Source organism: Mustela erminea, chromosome 1 (genome assembly GCF_009829155.1).
Source record: "Mustela erminea isolate mMusErm1 chromosome 1, mMusErm1.Pri, whole genome shotgun sequence".
NCBI lineage: Eukaryota > Metazoa > Chordata > Mammalia > Carnivora > Mustelidae > Mustela > Mustela erminea.
Window position 1 is genome coordinate 18,539,712 of NC_045614.1, and position 10,991 is coordinate 18,550,702.

Genomic DNA, 10,991 nt, shown 5'->3' on the forward strand with positions numbered 1-10,991 from the left:
TCTCTGGCTTGTCCCTACCTCTGCCAGGTGGTACCACATCTTTAACTGGGGCTTCTTTTTAGGATTCCAGCCCCACACATCCCACTGTCTTGGACACCTCCAAATTTCTCATCACAACTATGGCCAAATCTAGGCAGGTCGTCTTCTTCCAACCTACCCCTCCTTGGGGTACCCCAGCGCTGCTGGGGCTACTGTCCTGCTTGTGTACCCTGCAGCCCACCCAGCTCTTCCTACAGCTGTGACCCCTGCTCTGCCATAGCACAGTTCCCTGGGGTGCCACAGAAATCCAGCCTGAGTCCCCATGCTAAACTTCAGGCTGCCCAAGTCACTTCTCTTCCCAGTAACCTCCATGGCACCTCCCTCAAAATGTCTCCAGAGCACAGATCAAATTCCCTGGCTTGGTGTGCAAGGTCTGTTGGGACCAGATCACATCCAGGAGTGCCCAGCACCCCCAGAACCTTTCTAAGCCTGGGCTTTAGACATCAACCCCATCTTCCAGGAGCTCAAGACTTACTCCCTGGACCGTGTGCCACATCTGTAAGGACCAGGGGTGGGCCCGTCAGGGTTCTGCACTGTCTAGCAGGTTCTCTCAAAGTAGGGGCATGACCTGGGACCTCCAGCTCTGGGTTCTAGCGGGCACTCGATAGTTATTTCCTAATTGACAACTGGTGACGGCAGAGATGAGGGAAAGGCACTGGGGCAGGGCAGGAGGGATTCAAGGATTGTTTGGGGCCACTGCAAGGCTGATGCTGGGTGATTTCTCAACCACCTCTGTCCCTGCATCCTGTTCCTGACTGCCAGTGGGACTCCCCCAGGAGAATCAGGCCCCTCACTTCCACTTCCTTCCTGGGCTCCCAGGGAACCTGACTGCAGAAGGGGTGGAGACACAGGAAGAGGGGTCTACCTGCTCACCCGCCTCGTGGGGCCAGGGCCTGAAGGGGGACCAGGCAGCTCTGAGCACCACTGGCTCCTGGCTGCCACAGGTAGATGGGAAGGGGATCATCAGGCCAGCAGCTCAGGACTTGCCTGGGACAGATCTAGTCAAGGGAGGGGGCTCGGGCCCCACTGAGCTCAGGGCTATTCTCGGAGCCTGAGTCAGCGGCAAATGGAGGCAAAGGATTCCTGCCCTGCCTGTCCAGGCAACAGTCAGAAATCAGATGGGAACACTATGCCCCAGGCTATCATCCTCCCAGGATCCCCAGTAAACATTCGAAGGAGGCTGCCTCAGCGACTGTCCTTGGCCCTTCCTGGTCCGACCAGGAGGCCAGAAACCGCCAGAAGGCATACTACACGGGGCCCACACCAAAGGGCTTCCCTCCTGAGCCAAAAGAGTTCCCAGGCAGGGACCTCTACCAGGGCAAAAGCATGGGTTCCCACACCCTACTCTTGGGACAGACTAGCTAGGAGCATCCCCCACGTGGCTAAGTGGAAACATCTGGCTTCAGCTCGCTGCAGGCATCAAAGGCTTCCGGCCTCCATAATACAGCCCCCACGTTCGCCCCTGGCTGAGGAGACATCAGTCTGTGGGAAGGCGGAATGATCTGGGGCATACAGAACTGGAGGAAAGTCCCTGCTCCCCCATCCGCTGCCCAGAGGACTCCACAGCGATGCCAAGAGACCAAAACAGTTCTCAACACAAGCCTTTATTGGAGGTAAGGTCATCTGCACACAGGTCTGAAGAACCAAGGTGGTAGGTCTGTGGCGGGAAGGGACCGTGAACCTTAGCCCAGCCCTCTCGCCCATACTGCCGTCCTGCCTAGAAACGCAGCCAGTACATGCCGCTGCGGATCCGGTTGTAGTCTGGGAGCTGCTCAATGGGGCCTGTGGAGAGAGGGTGGGGCGTCAGGGCGGGGTACCTGGCCTGTGCAGGGACACCTGGCCCTGTGCCGCACCCAACTCGGAGCTGCCCAGAGCAGCACAAAACAGGCTTTGAGTGGAAAAAGGGAAAAGAACATTCCCCCAGGGGTGCCGAGCCTGTCGCTTCATGCTCTGGCTCTTGGAGCCCCACCCCACACACGGAGGTGTCCGTTACCTGGCGGGTGTGGAGTATTGATGGAGGCACCTTGGCAGGGAGTCAGGGAGCTGCTGGGACAGGTTTTCGGAGCAAGAACTCCCTGGCAGCCAGTCTACTGGGCAGAGCCTCTCGGGGGCCTCAGTTTGCTGCTGCCAGTGCAGGCTGGGGGTGGGGGGAGGGCAGAGGCAGAAGGGGAGGCCAACAAGAGGCCTGAGGAGACGGACAAAGAACAGGGCATCTAGGCCACTCACCAAATCCAGCCACTGCTGGACACTGGTCATAGAAGTACTTGGAGCAGACCTCACGGACCACGCTGGCATCCACTTCCTGCAGGAGAAACAGAAACCACATTGATGGGCAGATTCCAGGGACCACCTCAGCTCAGCCCACCAAGATCTTCCACATGGACCAAGGAGCTGCCCCCTCAGCCAAAGGAGAAAGGCAGCGGGGCCTTCCCTGCCGCAGACCTCCGCAGACCCCACCCAGGCCCTCAGCGTTCAGCGCCTCTGCCCCACCTTCCAACGATGCACCCTGTTGGTGCCAAAGACACCAGGGATGCCTGCGGCAGCAGTCTGCCCCGTGCACTGTCAGGCCTCAACTCCCCGCCCTAGGAGTCTGCCAGGTCAAGACTCCAGAACCTCTCCCAGGAGCCCACGTTACCGCAATGCGGCTTTCCCACTCAGCCAGGGGGATGCGCCGGCCGTAGGTCAAGAGACTGCGTCCGATGTCTTCACACACAGGAGTGGTGCCTGCAAGGATCAGGGGAGGCTTACAGGTCCCCCAACCCCCCGCCGACCAGTCCAGTCCTAGAGCACAGATGCTCACTGAGCCTCCAGCTCCAGGCTGACACCCGCACCGAAAGCCAACCCCGGATCCCAGCCCCCTGCTCCCATCATTGGCTCCTCTAGTGCTGGGCTGCAGCTGACCTGGCCGTGGCATGCGGGCCAGGATGCATGGCATCCCCAGCAGGGATGCGGCATGGCCTTCAAAGCTCTCCTCTCCCATCCTGGCTGGAACTGTGGCTACCCTAGGGCTGTCCCTGCCAGTCTGTGCACCACACCCTCCCCACAGAGTGCACGACTCACCATCCAGATGAGCCACTAGGGCATTTCTGAGGACATTTTTTCCCCGCAGCACCTCACTCTCTGTGGCACTGGTGCAGAGGCGCATCCTAAAGCGGGCGGGGGGTAGGTGGTCATTGGAGGGACAGGGCTGTCCCCGACCCCCACCGTCCTGCTCAAAGGCCCCTCCCAAGCCTAGCAGCACTGGGCCTCCACTCACCACTGGCCCTGCAGGAAGAACATCATGTCGTCAATGCTCATGCGATCGCAGACAAAGTGTGCGCCCAGCAACCCAGTGTCCGCGTAGCAGATGTTGAAGGTCTGGAAACTCTGGCACAACTTGTTGGTCACAGAGACGGCGGCCAGCGGGCTGGACAGGTGCTGCCGAGGAGGAGGATCATCAGCAACCACCCCCCTGTCTGCGGCCCACCCCGAGCCCTACGGTGCAGGAGCTCCAGGCCTGGCACCCACAGCTCCCGAAGCTGAGCCCCACACTCACTGTGCCGCCGCCGTAAGTGCAGTCGTAGTGTCCAATGATGGCATTGGCCACTTGGAGGGCTACGTTGTCTGGGTTGGCCCAGCCAGGCCCCTCTACTGCAATAGCTACGTGGGCCAAGGGCAGAGCATCATCACGGTGACGGATCTGAGGAAGAACATGGCAAGACTGAAGAGAGCCAGCACGTCCAGGAGACCGGGGAGGGTAGCAGGTGTGGGTGAAGCACACACATGCATGTGTGAACACGTGTGCTTGAGGCAGCGGCCAGAGGACCCATTCCCCACCCCCAAGGATTCTGGCCTCATGAAGACAACCACGTGCATGAGGGTTCCTCCAGAAGCCCAGGCTGGGAACACCACCCCTGCCCACAGGTGGCCCACCTCGCTGCCCGTGAAGCGGCATGGAGCCAGGGTGGGCACGGTGTCCTCGGTGTACGCCTCTGAGACGCTGCCAAAGTGTTTTTGGGCGAGGTCGAGCAGCTGCCGGTGCTCCACCCCTGCCGAGAGACAGTGAGTGCCGTGACTGGCCAGGCAGCAGGGGCCATGGCCCAGGGTCAGGGAGGCACGCACAGGCGGAGGGCCCCGCGTCCTGTCTCAGTGGGAGACGTCAGAAGGCAGACACATCAGGACAGGTAAGGGAAGAGAACCCTCCAGAGAGACTCTGCCTCAAGGGGCGGGGTGGGTACCTCCGAACCCAAGAGCCTCCATCACCTTAGCCCCAGGGAAGCAGCGGCATGCCGGGCTTGAAGATGGGTCCCCGGGGATGCATTCTCCCCGACGATAAGGACAAGCCTGGGGCTCCCCAGGCACCAGGCCAGCTGCCCTCCTTTTCCCTCAGATCCTTCCTCAAGCAGATGGCTTGAGGCTGCTGCCCTGGGGCGGGAAGGGGAGGCTAACGAGAGGGCACACAGGTGCTCTTGCAGGGCCGGGACTCATTCTGGGGACATTCTCAGATGTTGTGACCTCAGTCCCTCAGGACCCTGCAGGACTTCACATCCTCGCCTTTACAAGAGAAGGTCTCTGCTGCTTGAGCATCCTGACCGGCTGGCACTGTGGCCATAAGCAGCCTGCCAGGTACCTCAGCCTTTACTCCTTGCTTCCCCAAGCTCACACCCTGCTGGACACAACACAGCCTCTCATGCCGCTCGTTTAAAATGCCCTTGGTGGGGGCGCCTGGGTGGCTCAGTGGGTTAAGCCGCTGCTTTCGGCTCAGGTCATGATCTCAGGGTCCTGGGATCGAGTCCCACATCGGGCTCTCTGCTCAGCGGAGAGCCTGCTTCCCTCTCGCTCTCTGCCTGCCTCTCTACCTACTTGTGATCTCTCTCTGTCAAATAAATAAATAAAATCTTAAAAAAAAAAAAAAATGCCCTTGGTGCCCCAGGTCACAGGCCCCACGGCCACCAACCATGCCCTTCCCAGCAGTCCTTTCTACCCACCCGGCTGCCAAGGCCACAAGCTGGAGAAGTATCCTTAACCCCATTCCTGTCCGCTTCCCACCATGGCCAGACGTCCTTCAGGTTTCCATCTATGAAACCATCCCTCGCTCCTGCCGCTTCCCACCAGACGCTTGCCACAGACCCTCCCTGGTCTGCCTGCCTGCGCTCTGGCCCCCACATGGCAGCTAAGCCTAGGCCATGACATTGCCCTGCCCCTCTACTCAGGTTCCCCACTCCCCACCTGATCCCCCCCCATCCTTCGGACCTTGGCTCCAATAACACATGCTTCAAAAGCACCCCCTAACCTGCAACGTTGCACTTCGCAGCCTGTCATCAAATGTGCATCATCACACCCCAGTGTCCGGCCTGCCCACTAGCAAGGCTGCAAGGAACCAATCTGCTAGCAAGGCTTCCAGCTCCCACCGGCCTGCTATGTGGGTCCCTTGAGGGGCAAGGCGGGACTGCGAAAGACCTGTGCTAACAAGGCCGAGCGGCATCCCTACATGGCAGGCCCCGGCGGGGGCAGCAGGGCAGAATCCTGCCCCACCTTAGAGGGCATGAGAGTGAGCTCACTGCCCTTAAGGACAGTACAGGAGCAGAAGCCCCAGGGGTGGAAGATCCCCTACGGTCAGAAGCAGGAGAGCCGGGCTCTGGTAACCAAGGATGGTGCCCAGCACTCACCTCCGGCTGCCGCCAGCACCATGCGAGGGGCCTTGTAATGCCTGCTGAGGTACTCGGTTAGGTCTGCACGAGACAGCTTCCTGAAAGACATACAGCCAGTGGCTCAGTGCCTCTCCCAAACCACAGCAGTCTGAGTCCCATAGAAACAGAGCTGAGGAGACAGACAAGGAGAGACATGGCTTCTCTGGGGAATGGGCCCTAGCACAACCTTCGATCCCCTTCCCCATCTCTGCCACCCGCCCTCCAGCCCCCCTCACGTCAGCCCTCAGGACAGGCTCAGTCCTTCCTCTCTGAGGAGGCTGTGAGCTGATGCTGGGATGCTCTCAAGGGGCGGTGTCAGAACTCGTCCCACCAGAGGACAAAAAACCACGCAGACAGAATCCCCAACACTCCCTCCCTCAGGTTGTCGGGACACACATAGAATCATACCCTATAAGGAGGCCCCTAACTCGAGTAAAGACCACACAGGCATTCAAAAAGACCCCTAGGGAACATATGGCAAGAGAAAACATTTCCAGTTGTACAAATTAAGAACATACGATGGCACAGGCTGCCTAAAAACAAACTCGTGTGGACAGCGCTTGAGCACGTGCCAGCACGGGCCCAGTCACCCCTCACCTGACATTCCCGCTGGGCCCCTCCACAGCCTGGGCTAGGGGTGTGCCCTGGAACGCCGTGGCATGCAGGTAGTCAAAGACCACATCCCGCATACACGCATCGTTCTCCTGCAGCTCCTGGAGGATCACATCCCGCTCCTTCTCAATCTGGGAGTCTTCTAGACTGCAGTTCTGCACAATGTCGGCCAGGAGCTCTACAGCTGGATGCAAGAAGGGCAGGTGTGGGTACCAGGTGGGCCACTGCAGGCCAGTAATGGCACAAAACCCCCAGGCCTGGCAGGCGTGTTTGCCCTGCTGCAAGAGGATACTGTTGGGGTAAGCCCAATTCTCCAGCCAGTCCAAGCTCCTGGCAGGGGGGGCCTGTCCTCTGCACCCTGAAGTCCTATCCCCTTCCCTGCCCTCTCCTCTATGCATTCCTTACCTTTCGGCAGGTCCTTGGACAGCGCCTTGATGTAGTAGGCCGTGTGCTCCCGTGTGCTGTAGGCATTGAGATGGGCCCCCATGCTCTCCACCTCCTTTTCCAAGGCATTGCCAGGCCGATTCTTTGTTCCCTTGAACCAGGTATCAACAGGACCAATCAGAGGCCACATGGGAACTCAGGATCCCTATCCTGAAAGGCCAAAGTCCCAGCAGGACCCCTTCAACAAAGACTACAGGAATACCAGGCCTATGATCTGTGTTCACCAAGTGCTGAACAGGCCACGGTATCACAGGCTAATCAAATGGAGAGAGCCAGGGGCCAGGAGAGAAAGGCATGGCCAGTTCAAGTATGGCCTGAAATCCACAGCCCCACAGCAGCCTGGCCTTACCAGCATTCTCTGTCACCTCAATGACAGTCACAGTCAGGTCAGCTCCCGTCAATGTTCAGGTGATGCTGCCATGACCCACTCCACCCCCACGCCATTCACATGACTATGTGTGTGTTAGTGGACAGCTCTGTGGGACTAAACCCCAGTTGCATGTGTGCATTTGTGTGTTGCTGTACACTGGCACACACACCCATGTTGAGACCTATGCACACACTTGTGATGCTGCTGCTGCTGCTGGCTAGACTGTCTGCCTGGGTGGGGAGTCACCCTTCTCCATTTCTTCATTCATTTAAAAAACTCAAGACTTCGGGGTGCCTGGGCGGCTCAGTGGGTTAAGCCTCTGCCTTCGGCTCAGGTCACAATCCTAGGGTCCTGGGATCGAGCCCCGCATTGGGCTCTCTGCTCAGCTGGGAGGCTGCTTCTTCCTCTCTCTCTGCCTACTTGTGATCTCTCTGTCAAACAAATAAATAAAATCTTAAAGAAAAAGAAGTTAAAATTAAAAAAATTAAAAACTCAAGACCTCATGCCAACACAGGGGCTGAGGGTGGATACTGTCCCCATCTTCAAGACACCTCGGTGTTTACGTCTGTAAACAAGAGATGCCTGGGTATTCTGCCAGAGGAGAGCATCTGACAATAATGCAGGCCAGCCCAAGTCTAGGAATTTATTAAAATGCACGTGTCTATCTACGTGTTTCATGCTTCTGCACCGACGTACACATACAACACAGGCCTGGCCTCTCTGGTGAGGAGTAGGGTCCTACGGTTCCCTGGGTTTTTTTCTGGCTCTGGGGGCCTTATGCTGGCACTGACCAGATAGGTGCTAACCCAGCAGAAGCTAAGTCCATGTGGTTCCTTCCAGAAAAGCCAGCCAGAGATCACCACCCCCCGCAGCTGAAGCCCGTAACTGAGGAGGCTGACTTCGCTAACTCGCATCCTCAGAAGGTATAAGAGGCAGCCCTAGGGCGCCTGGGTGGCTCGGTGGGTTAAAGCCTCTGCCTTCGGCTCAGGTCATGATCCCAGGGTCCTGGGATTGAGCCCCGCATCAGGCTCTCTGCTCAGCAGGGAGCCTGCTTCCTCCTCTCTCTCTGCCTGCCTCTCTGTCTATTTGTAATCTCTGTCTGTCAAAATAAATAAATAAAATCTTTAAAAAAAAAAAAAAATAAAAGAGGCAGCAGCCCTAACCCCAAAGGAGATGTAGGACTTCGGGAGCCTCACCTTGAAAGCCAGATGCTCCAAAAAGTAACCTGCCCCATTGTTCTTCTCAGTCTCGTAACGGCTGCCGACGTCAATCCACACCCCGACCTGGACAAGAAGCCATCAACAAAGGTAACACAAAAACTACCCCAGCCCCCACTTACACCCTACCCTAGATGACTCATCAGAAGCCCCAGGTAGGTGGTCACGGTCCCAGAGTAGGGGAGAGCTGTTTTCAGTAGGACTCTAGTGCTTGGAGCTACAGCTGTGCTCTGGGCACAGGAACTGGCTGAAAGACATACTATGTTACCTTTCCTTCCCACTCTATTTGCGGACTGGTTCCCAAGGAACTTTCTAACTGTGCACACTCGCCTGACCCCATTACTATATGAAATATTATATTCTTTTATTGCTTTTCAGTTCTTTTTTTTTTTTTTTTTTTTAGGCAAGCAACACTTCATTTGAAAACAACAACTTATTTTCTCCTTTCTAAAAATTATACTCTTGGGTGCCTGGGTGGCTCAGTGGGTTGGGCCTCTGCCTTTGGCTCAGGTCATGATCTCAGGGTCCTGGGATCGAGTCCCACATTGGGCTCTCTGCTCAGCAGGGAGCCTGCTTCCCTCCTCTCTCTGCCTACTTGTGATCTCTTTCTCTATCAAATAAATAAATAAAATCTTATTAAAAAAATAAATAAATAAAAGTAAAAATTATACCCTGCCTTTGTTCTGATGATTTTGTCTTTCAACATTAAGAAAGGAGGCTATTGGTTTAGACATTGAACATTTTCTCTTATTAAGCAAGGAGCTTTCATTCACAATTAGTTTTAAAAAGTTTTTAACCAGCCTCGAATACTTAACACTGCCAAGTGTCTCACTGGCATCCAATGAGAATCTCACAGTTTCCTCAACAGCCTCCTGGTGTGCTATAAAACATACACCACCTCACTCACTCCACCCAGGCCACATCTATCTAGTTTTTTAATATTTGCTCACGGCTGATTTAAAATGTTCACATCTAGGGCGCCTGGGTGGCTCAGTGGGTTGAGCCGCTGCCTTCGGCTCAGGTCATGATCTCAGGGTCCTGGGATCGAGTCCCCCATCGGGCTCTCTGCTCAGCAGGGAGCCTGCTTCCTTCTCTCTCTGCCTGCCTCTCTGCCTACTTGTGATCTCTGACAAATAAATAAATAAAATCTTAAAAAAATAAAATAAAATAAAATTTTCACACCTACTTTCCCAAGAGATGTTGATATACATACCTTATCACAAATTCTTACACTAGTATTTGTTACATAACTAACATCTCAGAAAGAAAAATTAATCTTACGACCCATAGTAGCTTTTGGGTATCACCGACAGCATTCTTTCCCCAGCAGTGGTGTCCCTTACAATCTAGAGCATCTCAGGGTCCATGAAATACAGCAATCTCTCCCCAATTTTCTCAACAGGCTTTGGGTCCGTTTATATAGGCACCATGTAATACCGAAGCTGCCCATGATCTTTTATTGTGTTTACTTTTATCAAACTTATGTAACTTATAACAACTTATAACACTTATAACAACTTCTATCAAAGGACATTATTTGTTCCTGGAAAACTGAAAGAATTTACCAGTAAAACGACTTAGCCCTGGAGTTTAGGGTGCAGAGGATTACGCTTGAGAATCCTCTCACCTATTCACGTATCTAGCCAAGATTTCTCTCCTTAAGTCAATTTAGAGGATTTGTATCTTTTGGAACATCATGTTTCTTTGGAATCTTCAAATGCATTCCTTACACAAGTGCATAAGCAGTCTAGCCAGGAGATACTTCGGGCTGAGTCTAGCGATCACCTTATGTCTCTGAAACCCACTTCCCTCATGGTAAAATGAAAACAAGATCACCTCTCTCATATGGGCTACTTAAGAAAACGCTGCAAAGAACCTGGCCTTCTGCGTGGCAGGCATCATATGCTAAATGAGTGTGGGTTTTAGTGAGGAAGGCCCCAAGAAGCCAGGCCTAGCCGGCTTAGGGATTAAGGTGGTAGAATCAATCCGGCGGTGAGTGAGGAAGAGTCCGACCCAAACCACAGAGGACTCGAGACCAAGGTCATACCCTGACTTGGGAAAAGACGCCAAGCGCAATATGAACGCGGCCTCCCGAGAGGGGCCCCCGCTCACCGTGCAGGTAGAATGGGAGGACTGCTCGGAGGCCACTCGCAGCCCGTTGTCCAGCACGCTGACCTGTGTCTCTGGCACACTCTGAAGAGCCTGGGCGAAGGTGGCGGTGCTGCGCAAGGCAGGCGACCTCAGCAGGACCGGCTGCATAAAGGGACGACCAAGACTGAGGGCTGGGTTGCAAGATCTCTCCTCGGCTCACAAGCCAGCAGTGGGATCCCGGTCGCCGCCCCCCGGCCAGCAGCGAGACTCCCACCCCAGCTCAGCGCCGTGACCTTCGCACGGCCCTGACCCCGGAACCTCCCCAATCTCCACCCTCCGCCGCCAACAGTCCGCTCCCCTCCGCGTGCCGAAGCCCCGCGCTCCAGGGCCTTGTGCTCTCGCTGTCGTCTCACCGAGCTGCGGGTGCGCAGCAGCCCTCTGGTCCCGGCCCCCACTGCCCGGCAAACTGCGGAAGCCGCCATCTTCTAGCTCCGGTCGGCGTTACGTCGCGCCGCGCAAGCGTAGAGTGGACGCGGCGGCGCTGAGGCG

At 55.9% G+C, this 10,991-nt stretch overlaps 1 protein-coding gene across 1 annotated transcript; it reads right to left on the minus strand.

Annotated features, from left to right (window-relative positions):
• Positions 1-1,623: 1,623 nt before the first annotated feature.
• Positions 1,624-10,991, minus strand: LOC116576541 (cytochrome b-c1 complex subunit 1, mitochondrial). The gene is made up of 13 exons (XM_032318891.1): positions 10,856-10,991; positions 10,464-10,604; positions 8,331-8,417; positions 6,726-6,855; positions 6,306-6,504; positions 5,688-5,767; positions 3,952-4,067; positions 3,575-3,718; positions 3,296-3,456; positions 3,100-3,185; positions 2,675-2,763; positions 2,266-2,341; positions 1,624-1,821 (listed from the first exon to the last, which is right to left on the minus strand). Exons 1-13 carry the CDS (start codon positions 10,922-10,924, stop codon positions 1,757-1,759), a joined length of 1,443 nt encoding a protein of 480 aa, XP_032174782.1. The 5' UTR covers positions 10,925-10,991; the 3' UTR covers positions 1,624-1,756.